We start from the raw sequence: 17,903 nt of genomic DNA on the forward strand, positions 1-17,903 counted from the left end.
AAGAACACCTGTTGTCCAAAGGTCCTCAACCCAAGAATCGTAGCCTTCAAAGGACATATAATTTTCGTCATTATCCCCCTTTCCACATCCACAGTTGGTCATGTGTCATTTGTTCTAGTTTGTCATGTGTCATTTGTTCCAGTTGTCATGTTTCATTTGTTTTCTATACCTCTTTCAGTCATTTTTGTACATGATTTGGTACATGATCAAAAAACTGAGCAACTTACTACTTAGTTTGCCCTTGTGTGCACATCAGAGTTACTGCAGTTTTACTCTTTTCCTTATTCCAGGTGAAGATTCTGCACCTGCTTCGCATTCTGGGCAAGAACGACAATGAAGCCAGTGAAACAATGAATGACATTCTTGCACAGGTAATTTATATGTTTTTGTCAGTGTTGCGTCTGTGGGTAGCTATGGCATTGTGCCAGCAGACCGGCACTGGTTTTTTGACTCACATGCGAAGCAAAAGTGAGTCTATGTACTCACCCGAGTCGTCCGTCCGTCCGGAAAACTTTAACGTTGGATATTTCTTGGACACTATTCAGTCTATCAGTACCAAATTTGGCAAGATGGTGTATGATGACAAGGCCCCAAAAAACATACATAGCATCTTGACCTTGCTTCAAGGTCAAGGTCGCAGGGGCCATAAATGTTGTCTAAAAAACAGCTATTTTTCACATTTTTCCCATTTTCTCTGAAGTTTTTGAGATTCAATACCTCACCTATATATGATATATAGGGCAAAGTAAGCCCCATCTTTTGATACCAGTTTGGTTTACCTTGCTTCAAGGTCAAGGTCACAGGAGCTCTTCAAAGTTGGATTGTATACATATTTTGAAGTGACCTTGACCCTGAACTATGGAAGATAACTGTTTCAAACTTAAAAATTTTGTGGGGCACATGTTATGCTTTCATCATGAGTGTTAGGAAACGCTACCGTTGCTGAGCTTTGGTTCGGTTTTGTGTGTTGCATGTAGTTGACTTATTTGTACTTTGTGGGAAAGTACCGATATTATATTTTGTAAACACAATATTTATGCTTGGACGAGAATGCAGGTGAACTTTCTAGTCCTGTCAAAACAAGTTGTTTACCATGCTGTTTTAGTCGTGAGTTCGTGGCGTTCGTTCGGATTAAGTGCGTCGGCGCTTTTGATGTACGTCATAAGAGAATGTCGCTAGTTTAGTCCATGCACGGCTCGTATAATGTAGTTGTATCATGTTCGGTCTGGAATATTCTCGAGATTGAGTATTTACTATATATGCCAGCGCGATTTGAATGTTTAAAAAGCTTCTATTTGAGTTCTGCTACGTTGTGCAGTTGTATGTATTGAATGCTGAATAAATCCTCGAACTCAATTTGACGAGTTGTTTTCTGTTGCTGCGAAGACGGGCGACGTAGAATAAAAGAACACAACTATACGACGTTTGAGAACTTGTGGCAATCTCAAGTGTCGTGTAACAATTGGGGGCCAAGCCAAGGATCTACGTTTAACGCCAAGGGTTTTCCAGCAACAAGGACCAGTGTCAAGACAGTCACAGGAGGTAGCCATCAATCGGGTGTATCCTGAGAGATCAGTATTGAGACTACGGAACCGTGGATTCGGTGTGACTGGTGAAGAGTTTGGTAATCGCCGCAGCTCGGTACGGTGAGCGACGCCGGAGTGTATCGGGATTACAGAGGTTAGCTGCCGTTTGGACGAGACGGACTTCGTCGCGGAGCTAGTGCATTAATACTACGAAATACGACTGAGGTACGTCGTGTACGTATCGTGAGCAGAGTGCGCCGTCACGTTAGACGAGGAGGGTGGCAGCCTGCGTCTACGAAGGTGAACAGCGACGAGAGAAGCATCGGAGGTGCAGTAGAGACTGTGTTCTTTTAGAAGACTACATTCGTCTACGTTCGGGGCTGTGAAAGAATACAGACGAACGCACCGGAAAAGACCAGAATGGCTGAGTTCTGGGGAAAAGGAATTGAATTGGGACTAAAAGGCAAGCAGTTGACGGAGTTCGTCGAGTCCCAGACACGACTGCTGGCGCAGCGTGAAGAAAGACAAGCGCAGCGTGAGCGAGAAGAAAAAGAAAGACAAGCGCAGCGTGAAGAAAGACAAGTGCAGCGTGAAGAAAGACAAGCGCAGCGTGAGCGTGAAGAAAGACGAGCGCAGCGTGAAGAAAGGCAAATTGAGCTGAAACGCTTAGAGCTCCAAATAAAAATGGAGATGAAGCGCTTAGAGCTTCAGACAGAAATGGTGCGTGTTCAAAATCAGCACGAGGCACCACGCCAAAGAGATAACCAGCAGCAAATGTTACACAGGGCACCGAAACTTCCAGCATTCGCTGACGGGAAGGACCAGATCGACTGCTACCTTGCAAGATTCGAGAGGTTCGCTGAGAGTGCTAGATGGCAGCGCGACGACTGGGCGATTCTACTCAGCGCACATTTGACTGGGGCAGCACTTGAGGTCTACGCTAGACTCTCAAACGATGACGCCAGAGACTATAATGTACTGAAGGAAGCTCTGTTGCGTTGCTACAACTTCACTGAAAGGGGCTACCGTCAACGCTTCCGCGAATGCCAGCCATTGTCTGGAGAGACACCGAGCCAGTTTGTGGAGCGCCTGTCGTCATACCTGCAGAAGTGGGTGGAGTTATCAGGTGAAGAGCAGTCATACGAGAGTCTGCGGGACTTGATCGTGAAGGAGCAATTCCTTAATGCCTGCCCGAAGGACCTGGCGACCCGCTTGGAAGAGCAAAAACTGCGGGGTTTGAAGGACATTACTGATGCTGCTGAGCGTTATCTCATTGCTCATGGAAGGACCCTGGGGACGTCAAAGTCATCAAAACCTTTCCAGAAGAGCGGAAACCAGGGAAACCAACATGTCAAGGGACAAACGGAGTCCGCACCATCATCCAATGAAGGGCAGAACATAACGTGTTTCCATTGCAATGCCAAGGGCCACCGAGTCGCCAACTGTCCCCAAAAGAAAAATAACGGACATGTCAATGACAAAGCGCAAGAACATCGACGGAGATATTACGACAACAAGAGGCAAACGGGTGGCTCAAACCAACAAGTATGTGCGAGCAGCGTCATACTTCCAAGGGCTGCTGAGCAAGTGGCTACACCATCGGACGTGGAAAAATGTATATCTGATGGCCAGCTTCTACTCGCCAATAGCAAGTCAATCTCTGTCGTCGCCAGCGCAGCTGTGTCAGTGTCGAACATGCCCGTGTCGAAGGGATTTGTTGAGAAGCAGGAAGTGACTGTTCTCAGAGATTCGGGCTGCAATGGGGTCATCGTCAAAGAGGATCTGGTGCCGACAGAGAAGTTCACTGGTGACTTCAAGTGGACGCTCATGGCTGACAGCAAATGCGTGAGGGCACCAGTGGCAAAGATCCAGATAGATACTCCATACTTCACCGGAGAAGTTGAGGCCGTCTGCCTGAAGAAGCCCTTGTACGATCTACTAATTGGGAACATTGGGGGTGCGAGACGTCCTGATGACCCTGATTTCGAATGGAGAATGGGCTCAGCTTAGCCTGCTGCTGAGGAGGAAGACCCACTGCCATTCGCGAAGATATCAGCGAACTGTTACGAGATGACAGAACAACTGTGCATCGCCGCGACCAGCCGCAGGTTGTAAGCGCTGTGACGACCAGAGCCCAGGCGAAGAAGGATAAAACAACTACGCCACTCAGGGTCACCAACAGTTCTGCAACTGCTGTCGTGGACAGGGATCGGCTGATTCAGCTACAGGAAGCTGATTTGACCTTGACAAAGTACAGGAGTCGTCCTGTCAAGGAGATGACTAAGGGCGAAGGCACTGTGCACTTTGAAGTAAAGGCCAAGATCCTGTACAGAGTGTTCCAGCACGCGAGAGTCAACGGTGGGAAGCCATTACGTCAAGTTCTGGTGCCTCAACCACTTAGGCGCCAGGTGATGGAGGTGGCCCACGACTCTATTATGGGAGGTCACCTGGGTGTCAAGAAGACATCGGACAGAATCCAGGCTGCGTTTTACTGGCCAGGACTGCATGCAGATGTGACTCGATTCTGCCGATCGTGCGATATTTGCCAGAAAACCATACCTCGAGGAAGGGTCCCGAAAGTGCCGTTGCAGAAGATGCCTTTGATCGACCGACCTTTCAAGAGGGTGGCCATTGACCTCATCGGCGAGATAAAACCACCAAGTGAAGCGGGTCATTGTTGGGTACTGACCCTGGTAGACTATGCAACCAGGTACCCAGAAGCCGTGCCTCTGAAGAAAATTGACACCGAGACTGTTGCCGAGGCACTTGTGGACATTTTCAGCAGAATTGGGGTTCCTGAAGAGATCCTCACAGACCTGGGGACACAATTTGTCTCTGAATGCATGGAAGAGGTCAACAGGCTGCTGAGCATTCGTCACTTGACTACGACACCCTATCACCCGATGTGCAATGGGCTGGTCGAAAAATTCAATGCGACGCTGAAGTCCACGCTGAAGAAACTATGCAGTGAGCAGCCAAGGCAGTGGCATCGCTACATCAATGCCTTGCTGTTTGCATACAGGGAGGTGCCACAAGAGTCCACTGGATTCTCCCCGTTCGAGCTGATGTACGGGCGGACCGTGAGAGGCCCGATGCAGATACTAAAGGAATTGTGGACGAAAGATGTGGACACACCTGAAGTGAAGAACAGTTACCAGTACGTGTTCGAGTTGCGAGAGAAACTGGAGGAGACTCTCGAGATTGCGAGAGAAAACTTGAGAAAGTCTCAGGATAGTGGAAAGCACTACTACGACCGCAAAGCCGTAAACAGGAAGTTTACACCAGGTAACAAAGTGCTGATACTGCTTCCCACTGATCACAACAAACTACTGATGCAGTGGAAAGGCCCATACGAGGTTGAGGCCGTGGTAGGGATCAACGACTACAAGGTGAATGTCGGCAAGAAGTCCAAGATCTACCACGCTAACCTCCTGAAACTGTATGTGGAGAGACCTCCGGAAGCAGTACAGGTCGCAGCAAGTGTGGAAGAACCAGCCGAACTAGACGAGTTCGACGGCGAGGAACTACTGGAGTTGGGAGACCTCCACAAGAAAGAGGGAGTGGATGACGTCAAGCTAGGACCTGACCTGACAGAAGATCAGCAGAAGGAGCTGCATGATTTTATGGGCGACTTCACCCATAGGTTCTCTGATGTTCCAGGCTCTACGTCCTTGGTCGAACATGAAGTCCACCTCACATCTGACGTTCCTGTTCGCTCAAAACCATACCCTATCCTGTTTCAGGCTCGGGAATCCTTGAAGAAGGACATCGACAGCATGTTGAAGATGGGGGTCATCCGTGAGTCATCATCCCCTTACTCATCTCCCGTTGTTGTTGTCAAGAAGAAAGACGGTACAAACAGGGTATGCATTGACTTCAGGAAAGTGAATAAGATCACCGTGTTTGACCCTGAACCAATGCCGACGGCAACTGATCTATTCCGACAGTTGACTGGCAGTAAGATCTTCTCAAAGATCGATCTCAGCAAGGGATATTGGCAAATTCCTGTGCGCGAAGAGGACATACCAAAGACCGCCTTTGCAACTCCAGACGGAACGTATGAGTGCCTGCGGATGCCTTTTGGCATGGTGAACAGTGGTGCTACCCTTACGAGGGGAATGCGAAAAATGCTCAAAGGAATGAAGAATGTTGTGTACTACTGGGATGATCTGCTAGTCCACACGGAGACCTTTGCGGAGCATCTGGAGACTTTGAGGGAACTGTTTTCCCGCCTGACAAAAGCCAATCTGACCGTGAGACCCAGCAAGTGCATTTTGGGGACCGACAACGTTGACTTCATAGGTCATTCACTGAAGGAAGGTCAAAAGGGGCTTTTGTTGGAAAACGTCACCAAGATCCTCAATGCGCCATGTCCTGAAACCGAAGCAGGTGCGATCCTTCCTTGGATTGGCTGGGTACTACAGAGAGTTCATTCCAAACTTCGCCGCCATAACGGCGCCTTTGTCGGACATGACCCGAAAAGGATGCCCCAACCGAATACTCTGGGGACCAGCTCAGGAGAAGGTTTACCAGACCGTGCGCGACCTTATGTCACGAGACCCGGTGCTACGCCTTCCTGATACTGCCAAAGAGTTCATCTTGCGTACAGACGCATCGGACGAAGGGATCGGCGCCATGCTGATGCAAGAACATGGAGGTAAACCGTTTCCGGTCAGCTATGCCAGCAAGAAGCTGTCAGGAGCCGAGAAGAACTACTCTACCATGGAGAAAGAGTGTTTAGCCATCGTGTGGGGAATCAAGAAATTTGAACTCTACCTCCAAGGGGTGAAATTCGTGCTTCAGACTGATCACAAACCCCTCACCTACCTGAACTCTGCGAAGTTTGTGAATAATCGTATCATGAGGTGGGTGATGTACTTGCAGAACTTTGATATGCGAGTGGAATCGATCAAAGGTTCAGACAATGTTGGAGCAGATTTTCTCAGCCGAGTATGTGAGTAAAACTGTGTTCATTCTCCAACAGACTAATGTACATACCTGGATTTCAATCTGTTATGTATACATAGTATGTGTACAGGTAGCGTTTCAATGATTGAAAGAAATTAGGTAAATTTCTTCTTGTGTTGGGGGTAATGTTAGGAAACGCTACCGTTGCTGAGCTTTGGTTCGGTTTTGTGTGTTGCATGTAGTTGACTTATTTGTACTTTGTGGGAAAGTACCGATATTATATTTTGTAAACACAATATTTATGCTTGGACGAGAATGCAGGTGAACTTTCTAGTCCTGTCAAAACAAGTTGTTTACCATGCTGTTTTAGTCGTGAGTTCGTGGCGTTCGTTCGGATTAAGTGCGTCGGCGCTTTTGATGTACGTCATAAGAGAATGTCGCTAGTTTAGTCCATGCACGGCTCGTATAATGTAGTTGTATCATGTTCGGTCTGGAATATTCTCGAGATTGAGTATTTACTATATATGCCAGCGCGATTTGAATGTTTAAAAAGCTTCTATTTGAGTTCTGCTACGTGGTGCAGTTGTATGTATTGAATGCTGAATAAATCCTCGAACTCAATTTGACGAGTTGTTTTCTGTTGCTGCGAAGACGGGCGACGTAGAATAAAAGAACACAACTATACGACGTTTGAGAACTTGTGGCAATCTCAAGTGTCGTGTAACAATGAGACACATTTGGTCACATATGATCAAGGTCAAGGTCACTTTTACCCTTATGAAATGTGACCAAAATAAGGTAGTGAACCACTAAAAGTGACCATATCTCATGGTAGAAAGAGCCAATAAGCACCATTGTACTTCCTATGTCTTGAATTAACAGCTTTGTGTTGCATGACCTTGGATGACCTTGACCTTGGGTCAAGGTCACATGTATTTTGGTAGGAAAAATGTGTAAAGCAGTTCTTAGTGTATGATGTCATTGCTAAGGTCAAGGTCATGTCAAGGTCAAGGTCAGGGTCAAGCATGTGAGTCGTATGGGCTTTGCCCTTCTTGTTTGTTTTGTGTGTGTGTGTGGGGGGGGGGGGGGGGCGGTGCTTAATGCGTTTTTTGTTCATTTGCTTTGGATAGGTTGATGCTGCCTTAATTGGTCTGTGTCACAGCTATATTTACAGAAGCTAAAATGTTACTTGTACATGTACCTCGCTTGACCGGGTTGTTCCTTGTTCTTTACAGTGTTCTCAGACTCCGGTCATTGATGCATACTTGTTTTATCTGATGCATTGGTCTGACCCCCCCCCCCCCCCCCCCCCCTACCTGGTTGACTGTCCCATGGTCTTGACATGTAGGAGGTCTTCTGACCATATCTTTTCCAACTAAATAGACAAAGCCAGAACAGTAGTACCTGTACATAGTTTCGATCCAGGACCTTGATTGGCGGTATTTTCCTCTGATTCTGGGAACAACACTGGTTTACAATTGACTTCTTTCATTATCAGAACAGAATTTGAGTTGGAGCCATGAGACGTTTAACTCCAAATATCAGGCCAGTGTTTGACACTGACAGACTAATTTGATTTGATTTTGAGTGTTGGTGTTTGTTTCCTTGGTGACAGGTCGCCACCAACACAGACACCAGCAAGAACGTTGGCCACGCCATCCTGTACGAGATTGTTCTCACCATCATGGGAATCCAGTCAGAGGCTGGCTTGAGGGTTAGTGTTATCGCTTACATTTTGTATTCTTTTTGTGTCTGTAGGTAGTGTGTGGTTTCGTGAGTTGAATAGATGAGGAGATAGCTTCTTCATGTTTGTGTTATCTTTAAAATGTATCTACAAGTTTCTGGAACAAAGAGTTATATTACTCAGTGGTAGTAGCGTGTGCCTTCCTGAAAATGAAACCAATTGTGACCATCAGGGCCGGTATGCAGGAGTCGAGTTAAGAGACTTTAATCCGAGATAAACTGCATGAAGGGTACTGTTTATCTTGGACTAAGGACTCTAACCTGGACTCTTGCATGCCGACCCTGAAGATCAAGTCATCAAGAAATACTCAAAAAGTTCAGTAGATGTTACAGTTTATAACGGTGAAGGAAATGATTTGAGGATGGTAGTTATTAGAGTAGTTGTTGGAGACATTTTTCTGACATTCATTTTTTTCTCCCTTTGTTTTCTTTCAACTGCATCATATTCATTGTGTTGACACTTTCATTCTTTTATTTTCAGGTTCTAGCAGTCAACATTCTAGGAAGGTTTTTACTGAACAATGATAAGAACATTAGGTAAGAAAAATCTTTTTATTATCATGATTTGACTTGTGCGTAATTCAAAGTCAAAATGATTCCTCTGGTTGTGCGGTAGATTTTGTCTTCATTCAAATGCATTCTAATATTGTGCTGATTTGTACAGTATTTTCTGATTGGGTGAGAAAGTTCCTGACCAGAATAGTGCTTCAGGTTGCATGAAATAATGTGTAATTTTGTGAGACTTTACTTCATTCAACCAAATTTCGTAGTTTTGCTATGTTTTTATCCTTTTTGACTTCTAAATCTAATTTGTTAACACAGTTTTTATCTTCTTAGAAACATAATCTTTCCTATCCTAGGTGGTTTCCCTCTGTGTTGATGAATTGTGTGGTGATGATGTTACAGGTATGTAGCCCTGAACACATTGCTGCGGGTGGTTCAAGCAGACTACAACGCTGTACAGAGACATCGCACCACCATTGTGGACTGTCTGAAGGACCCCGACGTTTCCATACGCAGGTATGCAGACCTGTTTACCAGTACGATTTGGGCGTATTTTGTACACCAAATTATTATCGGTACGCAAATACGCGTCACACGCACAAAATACGCCTAAGAAAAAGTCTAGAATACGTTTTCCGGTGTTGGTGTGCTGATTACGGGATGGTACAACTGATACCGGTTTCGGTCGAAGGGAGATAACCATGACAGCGAGTCTTCAGCTGTGGAAACCTTGTTCAGTTGTTGGCACAAGCGATCGTCTGGACAATCGTGGCAAAATGAAGCGGAAAAATGTGCCAGTTTCAGATGACTGTACCAAATCTAAACAGCAGAAGCAGCAGATTTTCTTGGAGAAATATAAGAAAGAGCCAGGAATTGTGGAGTCTACTATGGGGAAAAGTCATGCACACTGCAAGTATTGTAAATCAGATTTCTCCATAGCCCATGCTGGGAAATATGACATCGAACGACACTGCAGTTCCAAAACTCACCTGGACAAGGTTGCTGCAAAGAAATCCGCTGAAAGCTGCCAAGGAATTATGAAGTTCATTCCCGCAAAGCAAATCCTGCCAGAAGAAAAGGCTGTAGTCCGTGCTGAAGCAATGTTTTCTGAGATGATTGTAAAAATGAACTTGCCACTGTCAACCGCAGATGTTATTTCACGAACTTCATCTTTTCATTGTTTGGAAGACACTAGTTATAATGCTATAAACTGACAGGTAAATAAAATTGTTTTATCCCTGTTGTATTGGAAGGAGTTAAATTCTGAAGGTGTTCACAAGACATGCTATTCTTACACAAACACGTTTGCACCCACGCGTACATTTTCCCTAGCCCATATGGCTTTGCTTGCAAAGTACACCAACTTTTTGAAAAATACACTCAACTTTTTGGGAAAGTACTCTTGCCTCGGGTTTAGGGTAAACAGGTCTGAGGTATGGCACTTGTCTTTGTGCATTATGTCTCATTTTGTCTCCTTAGACAGGGAGTAGTGTGAAAGTAGTACAGTCAAACAGGCGAGCACTCTCGAAAGCGAACACTGCTCACAAGGACCACTCCTAAAGATCCAAGGCCGGTTTTTCTTCTATACATGGTTGCCACTCTTCCGGCAAGGTGCCGGAATTCTGGTTTTTTAAAATGTCCACAGCCGGAAATTCTGGGTTTTCAATTTTGTTGCGAAAAAAAAAAATCAGAAAAAAAAATCGTGGTTCGTTTTGCTCGGTTGAATTTTGACCAGAGATTCCGATCCGAGTTTTGAAGCTCTTTTGGCGGGAGGAGAGAATCTGGGCATTGCTAAAGCCGCCATTTTTCTAGGTGTATGCGATTTGTCGATGCGAGAAAGTTTGTTGTGAAAACCGTTGCAAATTTCGCTTCAACATGCTGTACATCAGTGAAAATGACGATCACTCTAAGCTTGAGAAACTGGAGGCGGGTATAAAAAACAAGTGGAAGTGGGAATGGCTAGCAGAGAAGAATGACACAAACACAGAGCATCGAACTTGGCTGAAGAAGATTGATTTGACTGGTACGGGGTTCTGCATCATTTGCTCCAAATCTATCAAAGTTCTTCTCTCAGCAAAAAGAAGACTGTTGTACCCAAAAAAAGGACACAAGCAACTCTCGATTTTTTGTTTTCTTGATCAATGATGAGTGACATCCCAGAACTAAAAACTTTTTGATACATTTTTTGATACATTTTTCCTGGACTTCTGAAGTTCTGCATTGTTCAAGATCTACACTTTTTCTGTCAGTGTCATTTAGGAGGACTATCACCAACTACATATGGCTTAGTTTTTGGACTTTAAATCTGTTCTGTTTACCAACTTCAAAACTGTGTTTCAGTTTATTATTCTTGGAATTAACATGTCATGGTGTGTGTGTGGTGACAAGGTTAGGTAGTTCACATTGGATTCATGCAACAAGTTTTTGTTTCTCGAGCTGAGGGTGAGGTAGACCCAACATCCCAGAACTGAAAACTTTTTGATTGGAAACAATTTCCTTGGACTTCAGGTAGGACTTTTTGTTTAGTGTAAACTGAACTGTTCATGAGGCATTTGTCTGTTGATTAATTAAGTCTTTGTTGTGCTGTTATCAATTGCTTTGAAGGAGGATATTATTTTTGCTGTTTTGTGTAAATAATTTGCAGGAGAGGCCAAATAATGGCTCTCAGATCTTAAAATTGTTCAACGTACAGGGGGCGTTGCCCCCCCTACCCCCCAGCAGGGGCGCTGCCCCTGCACCCCACATACATTCAGGATTTTCATTTTTTTGGGAGTGGCAACCATGTCTATATCATTCACCTTTCCGTAGTGACCACCTGTCTATACCGACTTCTTTTGGTCGGTCACTTGGATGGACGTTATAGACAGGTTTTGACTATATTAGAAATTTTTTCTTGGTGTCTAAGTTGAACCCAGGATAAAAGAGTGGAAGACACTAGGGAAAAGGTCTGAAACAGGGGAAAAGGTTTTAAAGTGGGGAGATGGTCTGGAACTAGGAAGAGAGTCTGAAACTAGGAGTAGGAATAAGCTCTAAAACTAGGTCTGAAACTTGAAATAGTATCTACAACTCTGAAGAAGGTTTTAATTAAATTCTGGAACAAGAAAGAAGGTCTGAAACTAGGAATAGTATCTAAAACTAGAAAGACAGATTGAAACTAAGAAGAAGGTCTGAAACTAGGAATAGTATCTAAAACTAGAAAGACAGATTGAAACTAAGAAGAAGGTCTAAAACTAGGAAGACAGTCTGAGGCCCGAAAGAGCAACAATCATCCCATGATTACAATGCTCCTGAGATATATTGACTTTTCACATCTCAGGTGCTCTTGAAAGTAGCTCTAAATGTAAGTGTCATCACGGTTTGCTTGCTTGTTCATCAGGCGTGCCATGGAACTGTCCTTCGCGCTGATCAACTCCAACAACATTCGCGGCATGATGAAGGAGCTGCTCCACTTCCTGGACGTCTGCGACCCTGAGTTCAAGGCCGACACCTGCTCCAACATCGTCATTGCTGCCGCCAAGTACGTCACGCTTCACTTTGATTAATCATTTACATTCAGTTGGGGATGAAGCGTTAATGGATATTGAAATGTATGTGGGGTATAGTGCATACATTAGCAGTGTGTCAGTAGACTTTGCAAAATCTGTATGCTGCTGCTTCAGTTTGATAATTCATTTAAAACCAGTTCGGATTGAAGCGTTAATGGATAACGAAATGTTTAAGGGATATTGTGCGAGCGGTGTCGGTATGCTTTGCAAAATCTGTATGCTGCTTGTGCGCACATGAGACGTGTGTCAGTTTGCTTTGCAAAACCTGTATGCTACTGAGTGAGAGAAGGATTTTTTTTTTATCTCTCTAATTTTTCTTGTGAATGACTGTTGAATTTGATTGAATTTTCTTGTGTGTGCAGACACTCTCCGAACAAAAGATGGCACATAGATACAGTGTTCAAACTGTTGACCATGGTGAGTAATGCACAAGCTGACCTGTTTTTATATATTAAATAGAGCCTTGTTAATACAGGAATTAATTTTTTTATTGTGCACTCATGAATTTGGGATCTGTAAGATTGTTTCCAAAGAGGACTTATAAACTTTCCAATACATCCAAGAAGAAAAAATAAAGATCCAAGTAGAAAAAAATTAACATGTGAGGGATATCAGTACTCCTGTCAATTTTACATTTAGTCAACTAAATGTTTTCAAACAGACCAGGAATCGAGATGAGGGTTGTGGCGTATGTGTGAGCGTGCACAGTGTTTCCAACAAAACTACTCGACAGATTTTCACGAAACATTCAACAACAAAATTTCCAGGTGTTTCCCCATGTGTTTTATTATTTTTCTTATATCAATCTCTTTGAGGTCATATGTGGCTTGACTGAAATATTGACACATGAGTGACATAGTTTACCAATATTCATTCCTCACCCGTCATAATTTTCCATCATGATTAGATATCAGTGTTTCAAGTACATTTCTCTTTCAGGCTGGAAACTACATTCGAAGCGACGTGGTGACCATCACCATCCAGTTGATAGCAGAGACGGCAGCTTTGCACGCCTACTCCGTGCAGCAGCTGTTCAAAGCTGTTCAGACCAGCTATGACCAGCAGCCTCTGGTACAGGTTGCCTCCTGGTGTATCGGGGAATACGGCGATCAGATCTTCTCCGGGAATGTTGAAGACGAGGAGCCTCTGCAGGTAGATTTTGTGTGTATACAGTTGAACCCCTCTTATAAGACTTTCATAAATCTGGATAAATCGGGTCTTAAAAAGGAGGTAAATTTACAAAGGTTATGAACAAGAAATCTCAAAATTCAAGCTTAGACGTTTTTATGCATTTTTGGCAAAACGCTGCTGGTTATGCGACATAGGCAAAAATGTTGCCAATTCCGCGAATCAAACAATTCCAATTACATTGGGGTGTGCACGTTAAAGATCCCACGATTGACAAAAGGGTCTTTCCTGACAAAAACGTATAGGCATAGATAAAAATGTTCCACCAAATACCCGTGTGACTTGGAATAATAGGCCGTGAAAAGTAAATATTCGCTGTAATGGCTTGAGATTTACTGGCCGATGTGAATGCGTGATATATTGTGTAAAAAATTCCATCTCACACGGCAGAAATTAATATGTGAAGCGCTTAGAGAATGTCAAGCGCTATATAAATCTCCCATATAAATAAATAAATTAAGTGGGCAATATATATGCACGTATGCATTTCAAAGACACTATTCATAACACTTGGTGCTAGCTTTATAGTTGAAACTCAAACACGACTGACTGAGGTAACACTTTCAAAATGACTTGCAGGTGACGGAAGATGAAGTGATAGACATGTTGGAAAAGGTGGTGGCTGGCGCCAACTCTGCCGTGGCAACTAAGGAGTACGCCATCACTGCCTTGATGAAACTCTCAACGAGATTCACCCACACTGTGCCGTAAGTCATCCCGATGTTCACCCTCACTTTGTTTGGTCCAGTTAAATTACTTGTAAAGCCTGCACCAGATCACACTTCGGACTACACATTATGTGGGTCATGGGCCACCCATACATACTTTTCAAGTTAACATTCAGTCTGAAAAGTATATGTAGATTGAGAGATACAATCATGTTCACTGCACTGTACAGCCACTTCTGTGAGCCTCTGCTGGGTCATACATGTTTCAGAAAACACTGTGAACGTCAACAAAGACTGTCAGTTTTATGTGTTTCGTGTCACAATGTGGATACATGCACGTTTGATGTTTTCCTGCCAGAACACTGTTGTTCGTGGGTGCATTAGTCTATCAGAATTCCAGCAATTTAAGAAGTGCTTCAGCGGGTGGGTACCAGAAGAAGAAACAGGTTGATCAAACCAAGAAAGAATAGAAATGATGCTGTGGTATTAGTAGCTTTAAAACTTTCGCAAGCAGTTTTCAGATCACATCTGCACCCATGTATGGAGTTTTGTTTTCTTTGCGCAGTTTTATTATGTAGGTATTTGTGTATTTATTTACACTGTTTCATTATGCAGGTAATTGTTTTACATGTATTTAAGATTTAACAGAGCTTTTTGTTGTTGTTTCCTGTGCAGACGTATACGTGAGATCATGGCAGCGTACGGCTGCAACACAAACATGGAGCTCCAGCAGCGCTCTGTGGAATACGTCACCCTCTTCAACAGATATGACCACCTTAGGTGTGTGGCACTTTTCACACACTTATGAGAAGTGGGCTTCATGAAAGGGGGGATATGGGGGAGAGAGAGAGAGAGAGAGAGAGAGAGAGAGAGAGAGAGAGAGAGAGAGAGAGAGAGAGAGAGAGAGAGAGAGAGAGAGAGAGAGAGAGAGAGAGAGAGAGAGAGAGAGAGAGAGAGAGAGAGAGAGAGAGAGAGAGAGAGAGAGAGAGAGAGAGAGAGAGAGAGAGAGAGAGAGAGAGAGAGAGAGAGAGAGAGAGAGAGAGAGAGAGAGAGAGAGAGAGAGAGAGAGAGAGAGAGAGAGAGAGAGAGAGAGAGAGAGAGAGAGAGAGAGAGAGAGAGAGAGAGAGAGAGAGAGAGAGAGAGAGAGAGAGAGAGAGAGAGAGAGAGAGAGAGAGAGAGAGAGAGAGAGAGAGAGAGAGAGAGAGAGAGAGAGAGAGAGAGAGAGAGAGAGAATCAGAATCAGAATCAGAATCAGAATCAGAATCAGAATCAGAATCAGAATTCAGAATCAGAATGTTTTATTCGCGAAAACACATGTTTATAGCGAAAGGGTGTTGTGGGGTTGGGATGTCGAAGTACAAAGCTTTCTATATACCGAAGCATGCACGATCGCGCAGAGTTCTCGCTACTGGAAGTCCGATAGAGAGTCCACTGCATTTGTCAGAGTCAGGGATACCTTGACTCACACTGCACACCAATACCATGCATCATAACATCATGATTTGATCAGTCCTTCAGTCTTTTGTTTTCTTCCCTGTGGTGACAGATATTGTGTGACGGCCCTTTTCAGCATTAGAGAACCAAGAATGAAAACATCACGGTGTTTGAAACTGTTCATCCTAAGTAAAAGCGGACTACGCGAGACACTATTCTCAGATCTTCTTCCAGTTCATGATACAACTCTGTGTGCTGATCGGTGCTGATCGGGGGCAGTGTCCGAAGACACGACATGGCATGATTCTGAAGCTTGGTCATGCTGTCTGACTGATTGAAGAACCAGCGTTTACGGTGTGTTTTGAATTCATACATGAGCACAACATCATCACTTTTGCAGTACAAACTCTGGGTGCCAATATGTTCTTCAAATACAACAGTATCAAAAGATTCATTTCTTCTTTTATCGCTGAGAAGTCTTTGCTTACGGCGGTCTCTCAGCTTGATGTGTCTGACGTTAATTCTTCTTTCAGACGTTATCTTTTCCCGGTTTTGCCAGACCCTCACTGTCGTCTTCTGTCTGATTTACCGCACTGTGATGCAAACAGTCTTTGATCTGCCAACCATCAGCGCCCAAACACATGGTGTCGTCTCTATTGTTTACATGTTCCTCTCCACTGCGCCTAGTGTAAGTGGCAGGCGGTGGGTCTGTCTCACGTGCAGAGCGTGGCGTGTCAACACAGGAATGTGTACCGAGGCTGTCATGTTGTGACGGAGGCATGAACTCAGGGGTGGCTAAAAATAGACCGCATGGCGAAGTATGCCTACTGTCAACAATGTTATCACTTGCCTTATTTTCTTGTTCCTGTCTTTTGTTTGTTTCTGTGGAGCACTGTGTCACAATGTTTTCTGTTCTTGTTTCGTCAGTCCGTGAAGTAGCACGCCTGTCTTCTGCCCTTTTCTTGTCGCGTCGTATCTGTGACGGGGGTTTGCGTCTCCACGCGCCCACTGGTAATGTCGGCTCGCCATCTTGTTGATCTGCGGAGTTGAAGCGAAGCACGACGACAGGTTTGTCGCCTTCGCCCGTCACCTTCCAGGAGATAAGAGCGTGGTCCGCGATAATGGTGGTCAGAATAGACTCCACAGTTTTAGGTAGGCCTAAAACTGACATCTTAGTGGCTGTTGTTGCTAAAAATGTCGAACTTTTGACACAGCAAATGTGTTCGTGTCTTGCCACAGCGACCACCGGAAGGAGAGGAGGGAGAGAGAGAGAGAGAGAGAGAGAGAGAGAGAGAGAGAACGAACGAACGAACGAACGAACCAACTTTATTTTTCGAGGGTAATGGAGTAGATACAGCAAAGATCTTTTTTCATCCAGCCCTCGCCCAAGAGGGAATTAACTAACCAGTGCATAATATTAAAGCAGAAGAAGAAGCAAAGCAAAAACATAAAAACATGGTTATTAAATCAGACAAAGAGGAAAAAAAAATGTTCATAGCATACATGGTCATTGGTAATGGTATACATTAAAACACACACTTTGACACACACGGTCACATGCACACAGACACACACAGACATACATGCACATACAGACACACACGCACACAGACACACGCACACACACATACACACACACACACACACACACACACACGCACGCACACACACACACACACACACACACACACACACACACACACACACACACACACACACATGTACACATTGTACACATAATCATTAAAAAAAAAAAAAAAAAAACTTAACTGAAATGAAATGATTATACAAGTAGATCTTCATGTACTTATCAAACAGCAGTACCTGATCGAGGCATTAAGTGCCACACGACGATGAAAGCATATACAAAAAAGTATGTCTTCTAAAACTGGCAACAGAAAGTGGCTGTCTGAGAGAGACTGGTAAACCATTCCACAGAAATGGACCTGAATATGCCAGACTAGTTTTATACAAGTCAATTCTAGGGAGGGGAACATTTAGTTTCTTCGTGCGGCTTGATGAAGTCTCAGTTAATAATATTCTTTTAGTTAAATAGTCTGGTACACGTCCAAGAACTATTTTATGCATAAACCTTGCCTTGTTAAACGCTAGTCTGGATGAAAGTGGAAGAATTTCAGCTTTTTTGTAGTCATGATTAGAGAGGGTGCTGTTTTTCAGCAGAACAACTTTTACTCCGCGTCTGTGCAAAGATTTTAGGGGTCTTAAAGCTGCATCACTTGCAGAATCCCAAAGGGTTGATGCATAGTCTATTCCAGACTGCACATGCGCTTGAAAAAATGTTCTGCGCGCATCAAAATTTAGAAAATGTTTAATCTTTGCAGACTGATGAACTTTTTTTGCTGTAGATTTACATAAGTTACTTACAT

The 17,903-nt window shown here is 44.0% G+C and overlaps 1 protein-coding gene across 3 annotated transcripts in view; it reads left to right on the forward strand.

The window, feature by feature from the left end:
• The window catches only part of LOC138969516 (AP-1 complex subunit gamma-1-like), a 50,978-nt gene that overhangs the window by 17,409 nt on the left and 15,666 nt on the right, over window positions 1–17,903 (forward strand). For all 3 annotated transcript variants that reach the window (XM_070342350.1, XM_070342334.1, XM_070342342.1), the window contains 9 exons: window positions 291–371; window positions 8,050–8,148; window positions 8,659–8,714; window positions 9,084–9,197; window positions 12,058–12,198; window positions 12,589–12,643; window positions 13,166–13,378; window positions 13,994–14,121; window positions 14,758–14,862. In XM_070342350.1, the coding sequence (XP_070198451.1) occupies window positions 291–371; window positions 8,050–8,148; window positions 8,659–8,714; window positions 9,084–9,197; window positions 12,058–12,198; window positions 12,589–12,643; window positions 13,166–13,378; window positions 13,994–14,121; window positions 14,758–14,862 (992 nt within the window). The remainder of the gene's footprint in view (window positions 1–290; window positions 372–8,049; window positions 8,149–8,658; window positions 8,715–9,083; window positions 9,198–12,057; window positions 12,199–12,588; window positions 12,644–13,165; window positions 13,379–13,993; window positions 14,122–14,757; window positions 14,863–17,903) is intronic.

The sequence above is a fragment of the Littorina saxatilis genome, linkage group LG1, assembly GCF_037325665.1.
Source record: "Littorina saxatilis isolate snail1 linkage group LG1, US_GU_Lsax_2.0, whole genome shotgun sequence".
In the NCBI taxonomy this organism is placed as follows: Eukaryota; Metazoa; Mollusca; class Gastropoda; order Littorinimorpha; family Littorinidae; genus Littorina; species Littorina saxatilis.